The sequence below is a fragment of the Pithys albifrons genome, chromosome Z (assembly GCF_047495875.1).
Source record: "Pithys albifrons albifrons isolate INPA30051 chromosome Z, PitAlb_v1, whole genome shotgun sequence".
Lineage (NCBI taxonomy): Eukaryota > Metazoa > Chordata > Aves > Passeriformes > Thamnophilidae > Pithys > Pithys albifrons.
The window spans coordinates 38,160,498-38,182,986 of record NC_092497.1 but is presented as its reverse complement, the minus strand read 5'-3'; the positions used below and the strand labels follow the sequence as shown (position 1 = coordinate 38,182,986).

Genomic DNA, 22,489 nt, shown 5'->3' with positions numbered 1-22,489 from the left:
TGGTGTGATTATCGTGGAGGAGGCCCCTCCCCCGCTTGTGGGTAAACATTTTGTTTTTTTCCCCTCAAACCAAGACATTTCCTTACACAGGTTTTATGCATATTATCTTCCAATACTGAAAGACCGCAAATCTATTCTGGCTCTGTAGTTCTGGGAGTTATCTGCCTCTCCTTGTTGTCTCTAGGTAGGACCAACTATAGTTCTTAACTTTTGACAGAAACTTCAACACCCTATACATAGCTTCCATACCCTGTTCTTGAAGGGTGTTCTGGTGCTGTAGTATGTTTATTATTCAGCACCATTTCATAATTAGCCACATACTTATGGTTGATAGGATCTATTACAAAGCTTAGGGCCACAACACCACTGATTCACAGACTTGACTGCCTCCTTTTTTTCAACAACTTTTTGTTCCTGAGGATTGTCATGCAGCTCCTACTCAGTGTTTTATTTTTCATGTAAAGAGCCCCTGCTGCATTTCATTCTTCACACTGAACAGAGATCTGAAAAACAATGTAACTTGTCCTATATCCTCCTACAGTGACTCCTCTGCGTGCACTTTTTTCCATGGACTCAAAAGTTTCTTAGAATGCAGTACCTAAAACTGAATATGGTACTCCATGTGTAGTGTACACTCCACATCACTGACCTTTTTGTTACATTAATCTTTTGAAACCCTAACATGCATTTGCCTTATGACATGGCCATCTTGGGATGCACAATAAACCCCAGATCCTTTCAGGAATATCTGTAACCTGATCTGTTGGCTCTTACTTCATGTTACTGACTACTTCTGATAAATAGGACAAGTGGAACTCCTTCCTATTGAATTAGCACCTCATTTTCTTTTCTTAACTAATCTTTCCAATTCTCTGAAATAATTTTGAACTCTACTCTTGTTCTTCAGCACATTCACAGCCACTTCCACTTTGGTGCTGATGGCAAATTTAAATAAGAACATTCTCGTTCTATCATCAACATCACTAAAACATCGAGTCATACTGGAACTCAAACAGACCCTTCAGCAAAACACTCCATTAAGTCCTTCCAGTGCTGACACCTGCATGTCCTTCTGTCTATCTGTGCCCAGAAACACGTGTACATGCACATCTGTGTTCTGTCCTGTCTGAATACAACAACATATATAAGGACATTGATGTTTGTTTGGTGGCCACTGATTTAGATTGCCTTCTTTACAAACAAAAACCATGTTAACAGAATGCCCACTGGGTTTATGTAACTTGTTCTCTCCAAACAAACCACTAGGAAATAAGGCAGAGCTGCTTGAGGAAGTACAAGGGACATAAACATAGCCAAAATACTACAAAAATCTACACTGTTTTAAGAAGTCATCCTACAAAAAACTCCACCAAGGAATAAAAGCACAACATGCTTTCAAAAATTCATGACAAGCTTAAAAAGAAACTTTTTTCTTTTTATGTGCAATATTGAACAGTGAGTTCTGATCATAACGCAGAACTTCCCTGAGGAACTGTATAAAACAACAGTATTTCTGAACATATTTGGGACAAAAAGGAGAAAATGCAGGCTCATTTAAAAAATGTGCTTAGCTCTGCAAAACGGCTAAGCAAACGTGGAAGCTACAGCAGGAAAGAAAGTAGCAGACTTGCACAGACTTGCTAGCGGGGTGCTCAGAGTTACACTGCTGTCAGAAATTCCCATGGTAAACCTAAAAAGTAATAGTTTGTGCTGAGGCATTTTTATAAATTCCTCAGAGATACCTTAAATATTAAAATGAACGAATTTTTTAAAAGTCTGTTAAATATTAAGCCTGTATGCTATATTAATGTAAAATTGAATGAAAATCTGTTTTCCCCACAAGATTCACTTTTTTTTTTTAAATTATTATTATTTTTTGGCTCTTCAGAGAAATACTTGTTAACCCAAACTAACATGTTCAAAATAGCAAAATTCAATGATCTGGCAGTTTTTAAGAACAGATTACTGACATGGTTTTGAATGTTTCTTAGATGAAATCACTAACTAACACCTTCACATAAATCGATTGGTGTCAGCAGAATTCTGGAGAGCTATGCTGCAGGCTGCAACACCAAGGTAGTAATCAATTAAGGAAGTCAGCTGAAAAAATGACGCAAAGATCAGAGTTGTCAATGGCAAAATAATCTCATCTCAGTGGTGTCAAAGCAAGAGTAAAAAAATGCCTTATACTTACTTTATAATGTAAGAAAATAATTCCAAAGATTTAGTAATCAAATAATTGTCAAATAAATATAGCAATTAAAATCTATGAAGAAATTCTTCAGGAATCTATCTTTCATGCCATAGTTATGTAATTTCATAAAAGATACGTCAGTATAAACTGTTCAAATCCTTTTTTTTACAGGTTTGGTGTTTGGTTTTTTGTTTTTTTTTTTTACAGTATTAAATGGCATAAGTGCATACTTGCTGAAAAAAACCAGGGATTTTATCCAAATAATTAACACAAAGTTAAATACCAAGACAAAGATATATCCAGTTTAGTTCTTGGAAAGTAATTTTTTACACATCTTAGACATTTTTCTTTTGGAACAGGGACAAAAAAAGCCACTGGTTTTTTGCTGGATGTTTCATCCAACAACTCTGAAGCACAAACAACACTGCTTCGTTGAGCTGCTAAGTTCTTGAACCTGCTTAGTTAGCAAGGATGTCCACAGCAGAATGCTGAGAAGAGTTAAATACCACTCAAAACAGGGTTCTCATTTCTCCATACTCTTTGTTTGGCTATCACCATCATGAGGGCCTCTACCATGCTACATGCCACAGAGAGCTACCTGACACGATCTGTAGTGCATTCTTTACCTTCCACAAGCAAACCATCAGAATCTATTAAAATTACTTTGCGCCGATAGCACTAGAGACATGACAAATCACAGGCCAAGAGTCAGATACCAAAGAATGTGTCTCAGGGCGCTGGGGCCAGGCCCATTTGCAAGCAAATGATATTGCGCGAAGCTGGCATGCTCAGTGCATGACAAACTGATGCAATTTCAGTACTGTCGGAGAAGCTGGCTGAGATTTCTCTGATGCTGGCTATGGTTAGTGTACAGAATTGTGCAGAGTTCCCAGATTTGAATCACTTGGGGCCTGAAAGGGCTTCACTTGACAAGCCACAAATAATTACACTACACTCCTTCTATTGTACTCTATTACTTTGCCTCTTATCTCTAGGCTTTGAGCACTCATGAACAAGCAAGGTCGCTTCTATTTTGACCACGATGCAACAAAACATTGTTCTTTTGTGATATGATAAATAAAACACAGCCCTGCAAAGTAAACATTTTTATCAGGTCCATTTTCACTTTTATAAACAAGAACAACTTTGGGAGCTTGTTAGAAGAGTAGAGGTTGGAAATAACCATGCAGGCAAGTTCATGAGCTTTTCACTTGGAGTGATACAGCTATCTCGTTATTGTAAAAACTCATTTGAGAAATGGGGCATTAAGTTCTTAGCCTGTAACAGATAACAGTTGTATCTGTGATTACTTAAGCAGGAATTACCACCTTTCAAATCAGCAATTTTTGACAATTTAGTGGGCTAGTAGCAAAAAATAGTTTTCGAATGTGCAGAGTGTTACCAGTTCCTTCCCAGACACCAAATACACTTCAAAATTAACATTTTGTGTATCAATTCACAAAATGTATTATTTGAACACCTGTCAGTTAGGAAAGTTTTGTGCTAGTGATATTATCCTGGCCACTGCATTCAAAAGAGTAATGATATTTGTGACACACTTAGGAAAAAAAAAAGAAAAAAATATAAAAGAAAAAATCAGTTGTTTTCATGGTTTGATGAACTAACTTTAGTCATGTTGGGTTTTTTGGTTTTTGTTTTTTTTTTAGTTTATGGAACAATTTCTTTCTGAAGAAATCTCATTTTTTCTCACTGGTTAGGCAAAAATCAATCTTTTAATTTAGAGTTCCGTACTACAAACCAGATGGTACCAGGGCTTTTTTCAGCCTTAAATCTATGTCTAGAGGTTTTCTAAAGCTGCAATCAGATACAAACCAGAAAAGGAAAAATTTAAACATGAAGACTAAATGGACACAGGGAAATTATTCTACCAAGTACCTTAAAACTGTTTCTGATTCCCATTAACATGGCCTCCTTGTGTTTATTTTCCAAATAAATATAGAGTAAGAAGTAGGCATCAAAAGATTAAATATTAAAAGACTTCTTAGGTGCAAGTGCTGAGCTTTAAAAAATTATATTCTTCTAATTTGTCTCTAATTCAGGCCAACATAAGGACTGTCTTGTTTGACATAAGAAACCTACACTCTCCAATAACACTCTGAACAAGTTCTTTACTGAACTGGTTTAACACACACATAAGAATATTCTTTCCCTCTTCCCAAATGGCACAAAGAATTTATGGCAAAACTCCAGCGTCTGATATCAAAACACTTCTGAAAAGTCAAGTTAAAACCAATGTTATCAAAAGAACAGATTTTGATATAGAGGACAAATATGAAAAGGCAAAAAATTTTGAAACAAACACAACCAAAGGAAAAAAGCACCAAAGAAACTAAGACATTCTTCAGAATCTACTTTTGCTTTCTAATCTGTGTCAAACAGAGGAAATTGTGCAAAGATTGCATTCCTACTAATCACACAACCACATACACATTTGCTCAGCAAAAGGCAAGGCCTTTTCTATTCAACAATAATAGATGTTTTCAGTATTTACTGACTTTTTAGACTCTCTCCCTACAACATATAACCAGAGGCCAGGTCTTCAGCTTTTATTACGTGTATGAACCTCTAATTAGAAACCAGCTTTTGGAATGTTCTCAAACTTAATTATAAGAATGGAGCATTTTGGAGATTTACAATGAGTATGTCATCACAAGAGATATTTTTTCTTAGAATTTGGAACAAATGAGAAAAGTAATAGGTCAATATATTGTCTGATTCTATAATGACATAGCTTCCAACTCCAAAGTTGGTTTGAATGTTTTTTCTGAATATCCAATTCTTCACAAAATTAAAGGAAATGTTTTTAGAACTTCCCTGACACTACTATAAATTTACCAGTTCATTTATTTACTATCAAACTGAAGACATGGTCCTTTCCCCTCTGCCTGCCCCCCCCCACCATCTTCAAGGAACAGGGAAGTTAAATTGTAATTACCATTACAGTTTGATTGCAAGGAAGACACATAACCAGGGAGTCCTACTCTTGGAAAGAGCTTGGTTACCCAGTAAAGAGTACAGAAGGGAATCTATAAACAAAGAAAAAGGGTCCTGTGCAAAATTAGAAGCAGAGGCAGCTGGCTGAAGTATGTATTCTTCAACACATGTGGTGCCTTTTCATAAAAGCTACTCATTGTAATCAATAAAGACTTTCTGCTGAACAATTGATTGTTTCACTACCTAATCACGATTCTCTGTTAGTCCTTATGCAAAAGATTGGAAGGAAAGCTCTAGATTTCATTATTTTCCAATTTGGAGATACTGCAGCACTTGAATACCTTCTGCTGTGGTATAAAAAGAGCAAGTTTAAAAGTGAATCAATTACAGGAGAGACAAGGAATATAAAAAATAAAATAATGAAGTCTTATCCTATCATTTTCAAGGTAATCTAGTGGGAGAACAGCCTTTCACAAAAGTTTTATACTGCCCATTCTGTTAAAGAATTAAGTACTGAAACAGTAATAATATCAGTTTGGATAGACAAAACTTTTCACAGCATCTCATCAGGCAAACAACTGTTATCAAGTGTGGACAACTTCTTTCAAGAGTGATTTTTGAAACTCCATGTACCATGTACGCTATTCCCCAGCTGTCACATAGAGGCCCTGGTCTTAACTGGGACCCAGAAACCCTGTGACATATAAATAAATAAAATACGAGATATGAGTTGCAGTGGAGGTTTGGCTCTCACTTCTTATAAATTACTGTAGCTACAATGAGGGCAAATTCAACATCCAAAATCATCTTCTCAGATTTCCTATTTATATGCTTTTAGAACTGAAGGGTTTTTTGAACGGGAGGTGGAGCTCTCACTGCATCAACAGAGGAGGGATGAGAGGAAATACACTTTAATTCAAACCTGGCATGAAGATGGTCCTCCTTTCTCATGGTATGCTCTTTCTGTCTCATTTCAAAGGCTAAAAGTATCCAAGCCTTAGGGTTTTGACCCAAATACTTTATTGAAAAAAACTCTTAACCCTACAACATTTATTGGCTTATAGAATGTGAAGTATTTACAATACAATATAGAGGTTGAAATAGTATTAAAAAAAAAAGACTGTTCACAGAAAGAGGGTATTCATGTTCTAGCTGCAAGACCTTTATCATCAGGACATCTAAGAATAATAAGTTTGCTAACAGACTACATACACTTCTTCTATCATTTACCATAAAAAATACAATGCCACTTTCCAAGGGAATGACAAGACTTCTGCCGTCAAATCTGCTTTCAGAATGCACTACAATACTATTTCAGTCTTCCTCAAGCCATAGAAAGTTCAGGCTTAGAGAAAACCGAAAATGAAAAGTAGATACAAATCCTCATATAATTCCTGTAAAAAGGAAAAATAATAGTTTCTTAAAATAATTCAGGAAATACTAACTGGAGGGCCTTCAATAACACACTTCCATAGTGCATACCTAGAGAACTTCCACTGTGCCCAAATGTAGCACTGAAGTTCTACCACTAAGCACTCAGCCATGCAAACACCTCTTAGGCATCGTATAAGGAAATTCCAAGATAACTTTGTAAGTGCCATTACAATGGTGACTAATTATCATTTAAACCTGGAATCAATTACACCAGACACTAAAAAATTCAAAGACCAATTAAAATGTGAACTGCAATAATAAAAAAGGGAGACAGCTCATACATTTGCCCTCATGTTGCATTTTAAAGCCTGGTGTGTTCTCACTCCTGGGAAGTAAAGAACGTACATAGGTTTAACACTACTTTTGCTGGCAATATTTTACAATTATCATGACTTGATGCTATAAGGACAGAAAACACCATCAGGAGCATGGATTCTCTGATGAAATAATTCCTTTGGTAGTATCATATTAGTAACAAAATTTTGTCACCAATGCTTCTCAAAAATACAATGGAATTCAAATATATCTTTATTGTGATGCAGGTCTGAATGCTCCGCTACTCCCAATCTTTCTGAAAATACAGCTTCATCATCAAAACTGCAAATCAGTAGGTTGGGGGAAAGGAACAGATAATGAATGCTTTGCAGTAGTGGTTTACTGGCAGAGTGTGTCAACTTTTGGTCTTTCAGATAACATATTAATACAGCTGTATGGAAACTGCTGTTTCCATATCCAGCTGCCAACCCACATGTCAGGAATACAGCAAAAGGAACTTCCTGCTCAGAGAAATCTTACATGGCCCTTTCCACTAGGATTGCATGAGTATGAATCAGGGGCCTTTGAGCAACTGCACAGCAATTACACAGCACTGGAGCTGTATGTCTCTGCCGAACCCATTCACACTTCAAAGCAGATTAAACACACATAAAACTAAACAGCTTTAACTGATTGCTATGTACACATTCAGTCAGTTTTCTCTTTGGTTTTACCTTTTCCTAGTTACTGCCTTAGCAGCCGTCATGTGCATTGCAAAATTCTTCCAGTCTTTACACTCTTCGAGTTCCCACCGCATACAAAGGTTTCATAGCCCTAACAAAGTCTGTCAACAGGAAAACTGAGTGGAGGGAAGAAATGTAATCATTGCTGACAAATGCACAAGTTACCACTACAAAACAAACAAACAAACACGTCTATTTCCTCTACTAATCCATGCTCTTTCACGGGAACTGCAAAAAACACCCCAAACAACAAAGACCAACATAGCAGTTTTCTGACATTACAAAATCACTGACATCCGTCAAATTACCATTATCTTCATTGTCCTTGAACGCATCTGTACAGACCCACTCTGGCTCCCTTGTGGAATAACCAGGACATTTGAAAATCCTCTAAGAAGACACTAAGACTGTAAAAAAAGTCTAATTAATTCTAACAGACGAAATACTCCTGGTTTAACTTCGTTGAACTTGGAGTCACTGGTGTGTCACTAATTTCAACAGGACTTATGAGACAAAGTCAACACATGGTGAGCTTATGCAAGCCAGACTGGCAGGCAAGTAGTCTTCACACTGGCAGATTTCATGCTCAAGGCACTCAAACCTTGTTCAGATTTTTTAAACCGACCAAGTTTACACAGTCCAGGCACTCAGTGAAAGGGTTAGAAGAGTAATTCTTCAAAGTGTTTTTACATAAACATAATAATTCTCTCTACACTTTGTAACTACAATGCTAAATGTTCCCCCTTCATAACTTGCTTTGTGGCTTACTGTCAGGCTTCATATACCAGAACAACTAAAAAGCTCTCTTTTTGACTCCATGTACATTTACTTTAACAGTAAAGAATGCTGAAATACATAAACTATAACAAACTTTAAATGTTTATTGTTTTATACTTCCATAAGCAAGACTATAGCCTAATAATTAAACTGCTGCTTCCATGGAGGCAAAGTCTGTGGACTTTCAAAAAATTCACGGTAGTTTAGGATCTTATGTCATATCCTACTTCCACAACATTTGCAACTCCAGGAAAATTTGGGGAGTAGTATTGGAAGTGTTAATTAAAAACACAGTAAGCATTTGTGTCAGTCAAGTATGACCTCTGCTCTACAACACATTTAAATGTATGTCACCTTGACCTGCAACATACCACTGTAAAATTTTTTTGGTCAATATAAATCAAATGTGCACTAATTTATTCAGTAAGTTTCCTGGGATCTGAATCAACATTAGAAATCTAACTAGTATTTATTATTCTGTTATTGACAAAGGGAGCATATTTAAATGATAACAAGAACACGTGGGTGTCATTTGAAGTTGAATTGTTCTCTAGGGACATCCTTAGTAAGCGTCTACATTTAAAGGTCATTCATTGCCAAATTATGAACAACTGTTGCATTTATTAGCACAGGCTCAATAGTTTAGAAGCTAGTGTCATCAATTTAAACTGACAATGAAATTTAATTGTCCACTAGGAAAACAGACATTTTCCTTATTCTGTATTTCCTCATTTTATGTATACTCCAAACAGAACTGGAACATGTGCAAGTTTACTCTGGGGTTTTGGATTTGCTGTTTCTGGGGAAATGGAGGAGGGAATGGAGGAAAAAGACTTTCAAGATTTTATATCAGAGAAATAGTGCCTTAGTAAAGCTGAACTCCTGAACCAAAGACTTTTGAAAGAACTGTGTTTCCTATTTCTTTATTGACAGAAGTCAACAAAGTTGTCTCAAGTGTTGTATGAGACTTTTTCCCTAATTTTTGTTTCTAATCTTTCATTTCCCTGATAAATATCTTACTCTTTCTATTTCTTAATTGCACTGTAGTTTTCCCTCCGAAACTAGGGAGAAGTTTCCACTTTCTATAGCAAGTTATTTCCACCTTCTCCCCGGAATTAATGGATCTCTGACCATTCCACTATCTCAGTGCTGTATGACAATATAAAGGAGAAAAAGAAAATAATCCGAAACAACAGGTTTCAGCGTAAAGCTGAAAACAAACCAGAAAGTGGGTAATGAATTTATTTAAATAACAGGACAAACATTCCTTTTGTGTATTTTCTTTTCAGGTAGTTAGAACACAAAGTGGCAGCCTAAATACAGGGGAACTGAATTCTGCTCTGCTAAAGACAGGAAGCCAGAGATGTGGAGATGTCAGGAAACCACATTATGGTAGCCATGCAGAACCACCACAGAAAACCAAAAACTCTCCTTTTAGTATCTCCTTTCATGCAGGAGGTCATCACCATGACTGTTTATAGAAAAGGCATTAGAATGACTATCTTCCAAAAAAAACCATTCTTCAGCCCTGCTTCTCTGCAATGGCCTCAGCAATCACAGTGTAGAATATATCCTCTCTAACCTGCCGGAAAGTGATTGGGCTGCCGGGCAGCCAGCACATGAGCAATCTTCTATCTGCCCCAAGTTTCATCATCCTTTTCCACTATTAACTGCATAATCTCTGATAGTTCCTTGTTCCAGCTATTCCAAGAAAACATTTTAATTTTAGGCAAGTTAGCACTTAGTGGAAAGAGAATAGTGACAAGATCAACTGTGTGAAGCAGTACACCAGTGATCAGAGAATCACATACTAGTTTAGGTTGGAAGGAACTTTTAAAGGTCACGTAATCCACCCCTAAGCCCCCTACAACAAGCAGGGACACCTTAATCTAGATCAGGTTGTTCAGTGCCTAGTCCAACCTGATCTTGAATGCTTCCAGGTATCTAAATAACCTTAAAGGTATCCAGGGCCATCTAAAACTTGTGCAGTGTTTCACCACCCTCACTGTGTTCCTTAGGTCCATTCTGAATCTATTCTCTTTTAGTTTAAAACTATCATTCCTTGTCCTACTGCAACAAGCCCTACTACAAAGCTTGCCCCCATCTTTCTTAAAAATCCTCTTTATATACTAAAAGGCTGCAAAAAATTATGCCCTAGAGTCCTCTCTTCTCTAGGCTGGACGCACAAACTTTCTCAGCCTTTCCTTACACCAGAAGTGCTCCACCCCTTTGATGCTGTTGTGTAGCCCTCCTCTGGACTTCTCCAACAGTCCTGTCTTTGCTGTGTTGAAGACCTCAGAGCTGGATGCAGCAGACCCCTTCCAGGTGGCATTGCACAAAAGCAGAGAACAGGGGTAGAATATGCCCCCTCACTCTGCTCTCCACACTGCTTTTGATGCTCCCCAGGATACAGCTGGCCGCCTGGGCTGCGGGTGCACACTGCCCAACCTCTCATCCCCCAGCACCAACTTCTTCTCTGTGGTGTTGCTCTTGATTCCTATATCCTCCAGCCTCTATGGATACCAGGGGTTGCCCCAACTCAGGTGCAGAACCTTGTACTCGGCCTTTTTGAACATCATTAGGTTCTCAGGGACCCAGTTCTAGTGCTTGTCCAGCCTGGAAAGCATCCCATTTTTCAGGTGTGTCAACCACATCACTCAGCTTGGCGTCCTCTGCAATTTCCTGGGGGTGCAGTCAATCACTCTATGTCATTAGTGAAGATATTGAATAACACTTGTCCCAGAACAGACCTCTGAGGGCACCACTCACACTGATGTCCATCGGGACTATGAGCCAATGACCACTACCCTCTGGATGTGACCATCCAACCAATTCCTTATCCATCTAATAGTCCACCCACAGAATCAACCTCTCTTCAATTTAGAGAGAAAAGGATGGGAGTGATCATGTAAAAGGCTTTACAGAAGTGCAGATAAATGACACATGTAGACCTTCCACTGCCCACTGATTGAGGGCCACTGGGTTAGTCAGGCAGGACTCACCCTTGGTGAAGTTGTGCTGACTGTCCTGAGTCACCTCCCTGTCCTCCATGTGCCTTAGCAGAGCTTCTAGGAGGATCTGTTCCATGACCTCTTTTAAAAGTTAATACTGTACGTGAAGCTAACAAAGAACACTAACTGAAATTGAATTGCCTATATAATTGCACAGAAAAATACCGTTCTTACTCAGATATACTGTTCTTGTCCAGGATTGCACCTAAGGTTACTTTTCAAAGAGATGATACTTCATGCCATCACTTACTCCACTTATCTTTTCTAATTCATCAGATTTAGACAGCACAGAATTGGTGAAACATCTGTTTAATCATAAAGACTTCACTGCACTGAAACCCTCGAACTTTACAGTGGTATCTATCACCTCCTGACTGTTAACTCCCACAGGAACGAGAGCTGATGCGGTGTACACATAGAAAAATTCACAAGCTCCAACCACCCAAGTGAAATCCCCTTGTTGCTCAAAATAAAATAATGCCTATTGTAATATGTATGATAAATATATCTGCCTACACAGTATCTTCCTTACTACTACAGAGCAAGGGTGAGCTTTCATAGAATCATAGAATTGATTGGGTTGGAAAAGACCTCCAAGATCATCGAGTCCAACCCTTGGTCCAACTCCAGTCCATTTACTAGATCATGGCCTCAGCACCACGTCCAATCTACATTTAAAAATCTCCAGGGATGGTGAATCCACCACCTCTCTTGGCAGCCCATTCCAATGCCTGATTACTCTCTCTGCAAAGAATTTTTTCCTGATATCCAACTTAAATTTCCCCTGGCAGAGCTTAAGTCCGTGCCCCCTTGTCCTATTGCTGAGTGCCTGGGAGAAGAGACCAGCCCCCACCTGGCTAGAACTTCCCTTCAGGTAGTTATAGATGGTGATGAGGTCACCTCTGAGCCTCCTCTTCTCCAGGCTAAACAGCCCCAGCTACCTCAGCCTCTCCCCACAGGGCTTGTGTTCCAGTCCCTCACCAGCCTTGTTGCCCTTCTCTGGACTTGCTCCAGCACCTCAATATCCTTTCTGAACTGAGGGGCCCAGAACTGAACACAGTACTCAAGGTGTGGCCTCACCAGCACAGAGTACAGGGGTAGGATCACTTCCCTGATCCTGCTGGCCACGCTATTTTTGATACAGGACAGGATCCCATTGGCCTTCTTGGCCACCTGGGCACACTGTTGGCTCATGTTGAGCTTCCTGTCAATTAGTACCCCAAGGTCCATTTCTGCCTGGCTGCTCTCCAGCCACTCTGTGCCCAGCCTGTAGCGCTGCAGGGGGTTGTTGTGGCCAAAGTGCAGGACCCGGCACTTGGCCTTATTGAACTTCATGCCATTGGAACCAGCCCATCTCTCAAGTCTATCCAGATCCGTCTGCAGAGCCCTCCTGCCTTCCAGCAGGTCAACACTCCCTCCCAACTTGGTGTCATCAGCAAATTTGCTGATGATGGACTCAATCCCCTCATCTAAATCATCAATAAAGATGTTAAACAGGACTGGACCCAATACAGACCCCTGGGGAACACCACTGGTGACTGGCCGCCAGCTGGATGCAGCTCCATCCACCAGCACTCTCTGAGCTGGGCTTGACCCTCCAGCCAGCTCCTAATCCAGGAGAGAGTACACTTGTCCAAGCCATGGGCTACCAGCTTTTCCAGGAGTATTTTATGGGAGACAGTGTCAAATGCCTTGCTGAAGTCCAGATAGACCACATCCACAGCCTTCCCCTCATCCACCAGGTGGGTCACCTGATCGTAAAAAGAGATCAGGTTGGTCAGACAGGACCTGCCCCTCCTAAACCCGTGCTAGCTGGATCTAATCCCTTGTCCACCCTGAAGGTGCTGTTTGATTGCACTCAGGATGAACTGCTCCATAACCCTGCCAGGCACGGAGGTCAGGCTGACAGGCCTGTAGTTGCCAGGGTCCTGCTTGCAGCCCTTTCTGTGGATTGGGGTGACATTGGCCAACCTCCAATCATCTGGGACCTCCCCAGAGAGCCAGGACTGTTGGAAGATGATGGAGAGCGGTTTGGCAAGCTCTTCTGCCAGCTCCCTCATCACCCTGGGATGGATCCCGTCTGGTCCCATAGACTTGTTAGGATCCAGCTGGCTCAGTAAGCCAGTAACTATATCCTCCTGGAATACAGGAGGGCTATTCAGCTCCCTCTCCCTGTCTACCAGCTCAAAGGCCAGTTGTCTTGAGGGCCACCTGTCTTACTGGTGAAAACTGAGGCAAAGTAGGTGTTAAGTACCTCAGCCTTCTCCTCATCTTCCTTAACTATATTTCCCTCCAAGTCCAACAGAGAATGGAGGTTTTCCTTGCCCCTCCTTTTGTTATTAATGTATTTATAAAAGGATTTTTTGTTATCCCTAACTGAATTAGCCAAATTTACTTCAAATTCCACTTTTCTTTCCCTAATTCTTTTCCTGCATGACCTAGCTCTATCTGTAAATTCTTCATAAGTAGCCAGTCCTTTTTTCCATAGTCTGTAAACTTTCTTTTTATCTCTGATTTCTTTCAGAATCTCCCTATTTAACCAAGCTGGCCGTCTTTCCCTCCGGCTGGCCTTTCGGCACACTGGGACAGCCTTGTTGCTGTGCACTCAAAATTTCCTTCTTAAAACATGTCCATCCCTCCTGGACCCCCTTGCCTTTACGGGTTTTTTCCCAGGGTATGCTCTGAATCAGTTCTTTGAATAGGCCAAAATCTGCCCTCTGGAAGTCCAGAGTAGAGGTTTTAATGATGGCTCTCCTTACATCCCTGAGGACTGAAAATTCTATTATTTCATGGTCACTATGCCCCAGGCAGCCTCCGACCACTACATCATCTACCAGCCCCTCTCTGTTTGTAAACAGTAGGTCTAGTGGGGTCTTACCCCTGGTAGGCTCATTTACCAGCTGATGAAGGTAACCATTAATCTCAGTTTTGCCAGAAGGAGGGCATAAAGTGTACTTGTTTGAATTTTTGTCCTTGGAACAACAGTTATGCAAATCATTTAGCAATAAAACAAATTGACAACTACATCCACATAAGCCTTACTCATGCATAGCCCATAAGTTCTTTAAACCATAAAGGAAATACACAATGGTATTATCAGAACAGTTTTCCATATCCTCTCCCACAAGCATGCCTGACCCAGAAAAAATTCAGCTACGATTTCAAGAACAGTTTCATGGCCAGCATAAAGCATGACAATTTTTGTATGGGATGAAGTATAAAACCCCCTCATCTGACTGAAAAGGAAAAAAAAATCATGTAAGAACAACTACCAAAATCTGCTGAGCTACAGCAAGTTTCAGATTTGTGAGTTTGACTCATCACTTATGAGTTACCCAAGAGGAACAGTGCCATAACAATCAACAGTGTTGTAAAATCAACAGTGTTGTAATCAAAGTTTTTCAATCTCAAGATCATTCCTGAACAACTTCTAGAAAGATACAGTTTCATTTCTGATTCCTTTGAAGCTTAAACAGCTAAATATTTATGAAATTTTTAAAAAATCAAATTTTCTAAATTGCAGGATTCACTGACAGAATTACTATTAAGAAATTTAAAAAAACAATAAAGTAAAAACAAACGTTAAAAATAAATTGTTGCTATGAAGAATACTATTTATGTAATGAACATCTTAGAAATCATTCTGTTACTTCAACTAACCTGCTTAACTTGGACATGGTGGTATTAATCTGTGCTATTGTAACCACACTCAGCTGAAATGTTTCAACACCACTTTCATTCCCACAACACACGCAGATGTATCACAGGGAACCACTTACATTTAAATTCACCTAAGAGGCAGAAAATTTAATACAGTTACGTTTCCACATTAATGTATCTAAAGTGGTTTACAACGGTTGGAAACGCTAGTAGTGATGACCAAACAACATACAGCATTAAGCATCAGGGAGATGCACTTGCTTCATGGATCTATGCCTACATGCATCAATCTTCCAGCAATTCACCTGGATTTGATTTTTTCCCCAGTATTTTTTAACAGCCCCAAACTACTGAATTAATACATTTAATAAAAGAAGCTAGCCTTGAATATCCACATTCAGTGAAATATCTTGGTTTTTAGTCCACAGCCTCCCCTGTCTCCACCCAGCAATACATGGAAGTGTTACAGTCCAGCAGTTCTGTGGGATGATAAAACCACTGGGAACAAAAAGGACCTCTTAAAACTGTGCAGACCAAATTCCAGGGAGTGTCAGCTCTACAGTAGGCTGGCCTGGCCAATGCCCAGGCAGGCTCTAAGAACACGCAAGCATGGAGACTTCACAGTCCTCTGGGCAACCTATGCTTGACCATGCTCATGGTAACAAACCAGTCTTGTCTTATGTTTAGATGGTATTCCTTGTGTTCTGATGTTTGCCCACTGCCACCTGTCCTGTCACTGGGGACCAACAAGAAGAGTTTTGCCCCCTCATTTGTATATGTTGATGAAATGCCCCTGTCCAATCTCCTCTCCGGGGTGTCCCAGATTCCTCAGCCTTTCCTCCTGCGAGAGAAACTCCAGTCCCTTCATTATGTTTGGTCGTGCACTGGACCCACTACAGCTTCTTTAGTGGGGAGCCCACGCCCGGGCCCAGCCTGTGCCTCTCAGCGATGAGCAGCTACTCCTGCCCGCTCAGCTGCCCCAGCGCCGGGCACAGGGCCCGTCCGGGACAGCGGGAGGGAGCACCCTCTGCGCCGAGCGGGGCAGGGATGGCACGGCACGGCACAGAACGGCATGGTACGGCATGGTATAGGCAGGGATTGAAGGGGCAAGGCAAGGCTGGGCAGGGCTGGGCAAGGTAGGAATGGTCTGGAATGGGAAGGGCAGAGCTGGGCAGCAATGGGCAGGGCAGGGCAGGGCTGGCCCGGGCAGTGCTGGGCTGAGTGGCCCCGTCACGCTGATGCTGGCTCGGCCTCCCGTGGCAGCCCTCGGTCGCCGCCGCCGCATGTGGGTCCCGAGGCTCGGGGGTGTCCCGGCGCGGCGTCCTCACCGTGTAACCCCGCTCCAGCTCGCTCTCCTCATATCGGAAGGACGGGATGAACACCTCCATGCCGCTGACCCCGGCGCACCGCCGCCATCCGCGCGCCGCTCACGTGACGTCCGCACGTCACGGGGCGGGGCGGGCCCGGCGCAGCCCCGCCCCCCGCGCGCGCCCGGCCCAGCGGGAACGAAACGCGGGAACGGCGCGGGGGCCTCGGGAAAGGCGAGTTTTTAATAAAAACACTGTTTGGGAGCATCGGCTTTTGGTACGGCCAGACCTGCTGCGTTACTTCGGGTCATAGAAGAATTAACGGGAAAAAAACTAACTTCCAGATGCATGAATTGATCCAGCCCTAATTACAAAATATTTAGGGTTGGAAGGGATCTCTGGAGATCATCCAGTCCGGTCTCCCTGCCAAGGCAGGGTCATCTGGAGCAGGAACGTGGCCAGGCGGGTTTGGAATGTCTCCAGAGGGAGTCTCCATGACCTCGCTGGGCAGCCTGTTCCAGTGCTCTGCCAACCTTAGTGTAAGGAAGTTCTTCCCGGTGCTGAGGGGGAACTTCTTGTGTCTTGGTTTACGGCCACTGCTCCTCATGCTGTCCCTGGGCACTGCTGAGAGGAGTCTGGCACCCTCCTTCAGACACCTGAGCTTGAGATGCACCTGTGTATTGATGAGACCTCCTCTCAGTCTTCCCTCCTCAAAACTAAACAGGCCCAGCTCCCTCGGTCTCCCCTCACAAGAGATGCTCCAGACCCCTCACCATTTTTATGGCCCCCTGCCACTGAACCCTCTCCAGTAGCTCCTTGCCTTTCATTGTGCTGAGTCATCCGGAACTGGACAAAGCATTCCAGATGAGGCGTCCCTAGGGATGAACAGAGGGGCAGGGCCCCTTCCCTTGACCTGCTGCCCACACTCCTCCTGATCCCATTGCACCCCCCGGCCCTCAGGGCACACTGCTGGCTCGTGGTCAAACTTGTCATCCAGCAGGACTCCCAGGTCCTTCTCTGCAGAGGTGCTCTCCAGCAGGTCAGCAGCCAACCTGTGCTCCTACTTGGGCTGACTCCTCCCCAGGTGCAGGACCCTGTATTTGCCTTTGCTGAACTTCATTACGCTCCTCTCCACCCCATTCTCCAGTCTATACAAGTCCAGCTGAATGGTGGCATACAATTCTGCCATGACCAGGTTGGTTAACAAACACATGCAGCACCTTTCACAGTACCTGTTTTGAATGAACATGACCTTAAGGGGGGAGGGAGGGAGGGGGGAAACTAAAAAAGTAGCCCTGCAGAAAGATGCCCGTGTGGTGTCAATTCGTGAGATGCTACATCTTAACTTTGTTAATTAGACCAGCAAACAAACCATTTCAGAGATGTGCAGATGATTTCTAGCCATAGGAGGAATTAAATAATACTTCTCACTCTCCAAAATAAGCAGCTGTTTTGATGTCTTCAAGAGCAATGAAGCAGAAACAGAAAGTGGAGTACCAGGTGCATTTAGTAGGCAATACTTTTGTGCAGGTAAACACTCCCGCCTCACACAAAGTTGCTAACCCCAAGTTTCAAACCATTTGGAAGCACTGCAAAATGACAACAAACTGGAGCTGTATTAGATGGCCATTCCTCAAATCTCATCTTGTAAGGTTTTGTGAATGCTGGGGAGTCTCAGATGCTAAATGGTCTGAGATATCCAACTTCACCATCTCTTACTGATCTTTCAGAGAGCAGCTACCATTATAAGTTCATGTGTATACAGGGTTTGATTTTGCATAAGCCAAGTCAAGTACAATAACCTATCTCAAAAAAAGAAAACAAACTTGTCTGATGTCTGTGGTTATACTATCAGCTTTTTGAAATGTCTTTTGAAAACTAACTTGCTTCCTTCTAGATCAGGACACAGGGGAGGGAGAGGGGACATTACAAGCTCCTTTCTCCTCTATTTCTCTTTTCTGACAGGTAAATTGTGCTCTAAGCAAACACCTGTGATCCTAAGAATTCAATACAAAATAGTCCTTGCTTGACTAAAACCAAATGGACTAATGCAAACTAACACTAGTTCACTTTGCTAAACTGAAGTAAAATAACAAACAAAACCAGGAAAAAGGGAGCTGTAATCAAAGCCAGATGTTCCTCAGGCATCTGTTTCTGTGCAACACTGTTCCTATGCCAATGCCCTCCACTGCTGATGAGCATTAGGATGGTTCCAGCGCTGCTCTGCAGCACAGGGGACAAGAAAATTGTATCCAGTCCCTGTGTGCTCTCCATCATGTTCTTGCTCTGACAGGCATTCCTCTCACAAAGCATCCTCTGATTAACACTTTACAGTAATCCCGGGAAAAGACTACCCATGCCGTAAGTCTTACCAGGCTGGGAAATGTGGGCATGCTAGAGAGTAATTATCATGCTATCGTTACTGTTATTCTGGCTAAGACTCCGGTCTCCAGGCCTAGTTTCTGTTCTTCCTGTAATACAAAGTGGATGGATAACTTTAGTGACATTATTTGTGCCATAATAGGTTTATGCTGATGAGAAGCCAACAGAAGAATTCCATAAGAGCACTGTTTGTGCTTGTTTGCAATCTATTAAGCAGTAACTTCAAAAAGGTACTTTTCTCCTTAATATCATATAAGTTATTAACAAAGAAAAGTTTTAGACATTAATCTGGTTTCAAATTCAATAGAACATAATGGAACTTTTGACTGTGCATCAGCCAAGAGGAACAAGGAAGATTACATAGTGATCTGCATTCAAATACATCAATATGTTTTGGAATGTTAAATACTTAATTTGCACAATATATCATCATTAGTTGGCTAATCTTTAAAGTTACATCTAAAGAAAAAAAAGGATTTCTCCACATGGCTGGCTGGCCCAGGGTTGTCTTTCTAATACATTGAGGATCAAAAATTTGAGAAACATTAGTTCATAAAATATTATCAAAGTGTGTACAAAAACATCCAGGATTCTTGATTTTGAAAGCTAACTGCACAAATGATACAATGCTTCCCACAAATAATGAAGCAAGAACATATTTTAAATGTAGCTTGACTTGAACCAGTGTAGCATGTATTAAAACCATGTTAGTAATCTTAAAAGCAAAACTGTAAAAGAGTTGAGCTCTACTGGTAACAGCGACTTAGATTGTTCAAATTCATCTGTTGAGCAGGCTCCCAAAACTACTTTAGGAAATGTAGTTGTTGGTCTTCAGTGCTGGATGTTTTTACAGGTATCAGTATCTTGGGTTATATTCTTAAGTTAACTTGCTCCAGAATGTAAAGAAAATTAATATACTCCCTCCAGTTGCTATTACCTGTCATCAGATTCCACCTTTAACTTCCATGATTACAGAAATGAATCTACAAATCATCAGTCACTCCCTCTGTTGGCCACTTCTGTGTTTCTTTTTTTGCCCAAAGTAGTCACTGTGTGGTTTCTCATACAAAGAGTGGGGATTTAACATTCATCATGTTAGAATGGTTCTCAGGAGAGAAAAAGGAACGAACACCGGCAACTCCGAGAGAACAGTTTCCACTAATTCTCATGATTCGAGGACTTTCTGTATGGCTAGTTTTCAGAATAGAAGTAGGCAAAGAAATACGTATGAAAATTCTAGTAAAGGTGATGTCAAATACACATGAAAACAGGAGGCCAGAATAAAAAAAGAGATAGTTCGTAATTAGATACTACAGATACATGGTTTATCTCTTTTATTGCCCTTCCATTTTCACAGCATATTTCTTTCACTTTGGTTTTCATACAAATATCCTGCTAGAAGGATTCCGCCTAAGTTGCTTTGTGTACTCTTCTGAGATGCTCTTTCCTAATAACAGATTTTCTTAATGATAGAAAAAGATTGGGATCCATATACCTTTGCTATGTTAGTCATTTCCTTATTAATCTGGGGCGTGGGGGGCAGAAGGAAAGAAAACAGTGTTTTACCATGGAAGTCAAAAGATTATTAGCAAGTTCATCCCTGATTCAACTATGGAAGACAAGAGTTTTAAAAAAGGAAGAATCATCTTAGCAGGTAACAACACTGAGCAACCTGAAACTTCAGCTCCTTACCTGCTGTAGTACTGAACCTTTTCTTCTTACATGATTGTAGTGGACTCGTATTTTGCCATGGATTAAAATTATTCCACAACCTATTCTACTCTAAAGTAGGAGAAAAAAAAAAAAGTTTTTTTTCCCCATTTGTTTTTCTTTCAGACAATCATTTCACTATGCACATAATTTTAGTGCTTGTTGGCTATTCACTTAAATGCACAGAATATACCAGCCAGCAACTCATCTCCACAATTTGAAAGAAATTGACATATTTGGGGCATGAACTCCACAGATGCTGAAACAAGCTCCCACAGGAGGATTTCAGAGGGAAAGCAACTTAGAAGAAGGAATAATTGATAGGGAAGCGGTATGTTTTGTTTTTAAAAGGGACAGTGACTAAAGAATCAGAGACTGACTGTACACCGAACATCAGTTTAAAAAAGAAGTAACATTTTCAATTTGAACCAATTCAAGTCATGCATTTTTAATTCAAAAAGGAACATGGACATGATGGATAGAAGAATGGGAATGATTTTTCAGTTGCTGCAAACATGTACAGTCTGCTTTAACCTACAAAGTACACTAGACTTCAGTAGCACCTTGTCTTTTACACAATATTCCAAATGTATTTCATCATTTTGCAAACATTCTTTTTATCCATGCTAGTGATTCTCCCATGGTACATTGACTTCGAGTTTTAAGGAAACACTTGTATTTAGTACAATGCATAGTAAGTGAGCTCCACAGAGGAAATAGTTCAGCAACACCTACATTCACCTGGGTTGAGAAACACCTGCTAGTACCTGTTAATTATACTAGGAAAGACAACAAGCAAACCTTCAATCTTCATATGTATGGGAATATACACAAAATAAATGGACAGATTCTTGAAACAACCAGAGTTTTATGCCAGCCAAACATGACAGCTGATCAGGATCTTCTGTTCAAGGTAACCTCAGGATGCAGAAAAAAACCTACCATTTCTTGTATGAGTAAACAACCCTCTGTGACATTGAGCTTCAGAAATGCCATTATCCTTTTGTTCCCCAACAGGCTTTGGGTTTTAAGAAAAAAACCTATACAACTCATTCTTGTTTTCAGTTGTCCAGTACAGACTGTGACACTAACCCTTGCTAGAAGACTAACGTGAAAGATCTAGCTCATTCTCTCTTCGCAGAGAGAAGGAACCTATTCCATGATTCACCTGAATTCTAATCCTGTTAGAAGCAAAAAAGAGATCAAGAACTAAGAAAGCTGCATAAAACACTTAAACAAAAAAGATCATGAAAGGATATACTTACAGATTTTGAACTCTGCATGTCCAAATTGAGTCTTTAGTTTTGGAAATACCATTTTCACTCTGAACAGATCAAACCTGAAGTGTAAAATTGAGCTGTTGAGCTCTTGGTCAATTTTCATTAGCACTGACCAAGTCAAAGTCAAATGCATCATAACACTTAACACATCTAGATCAGTTTTTCCATCATAAATCTATTGCACACTTGAGCTTTTAAAAAGAAGTTACAAGATAAATGACTGAACAAACACTGATGCATAAGGTATTTATAAGCTTAAGGTTTTAGCATTTAACCATTTAATAAGATGCTTGATAAAGGCTTGGTAAGTTGGGCTTTTTTGTGTTTTCTTTTTTCTGCTCTGTTTCCTTTAAGACTCCAAGAAATACTGATTAACAGTGTTAAAGGTTCAAACAAAGGAAGGTGGTGTTGGGAGGAGAACCTCAGAATTTTTCTCACCCTACCAACACAAAAGTTTGGGCATTGAAGTGCCAGGACTGAGGACAAAAGAGTGGCTGATGACTTCAGATTCCAGCTGAATGGTGGGGTGGAAGGGGAAACAGAACCCCAGCACTTGGGGTTGGGAGAAGTTTTTCTGTGTGCTGGCTTGACTTTGGGTTTTGGGCAGCTGCAGGAAAAGAGCCACTGTTTGCTAAGGTGGCGAGAGCTTGTTCTGGCTCTGTTCCTGGCCTTCCGCCCTCCATCTCTGGGCATCCTGAGCTTCAGAGAGAGAGTCACAGCTGCTTCAGGACACACTGCAGACCTTTTCTTCCTGGGGACTGACTTTGACTGCAAGGAGATT

The 22,489-nt window shown here is 40.9% G+C and overlaps 1 protein-coding gene across 2 annotated transcripts in view; it reads right to left on the bottom strand.

Moving 5' to 3' along the window:
* Window positions 1-16,466, bottom strand: part of SNX24 (sorting nexin 24) — an 89,686-nt gene extending 73,220 nt beyond the window's left edge. For both annotated transcript variants that reach the window (XR_011699908.1, XM_071580180.1), the window contains exon 1: window positions 16,358-16,466. Coding sequence is in view for 1 of the 2 variants with exons in the window: in XM_071580180.1 (XP_071436281.1) it covers window positions 16,358-16,417 (60 nt within the window). In the remaining variant the exon portion in view is untranslated. The remainder of the gene's footprint in view (window positions 1-16,357) is intronic.
* Between the last annotated feature and the right edge of the window lie 6,023 nt (window positions 16,467-22,489).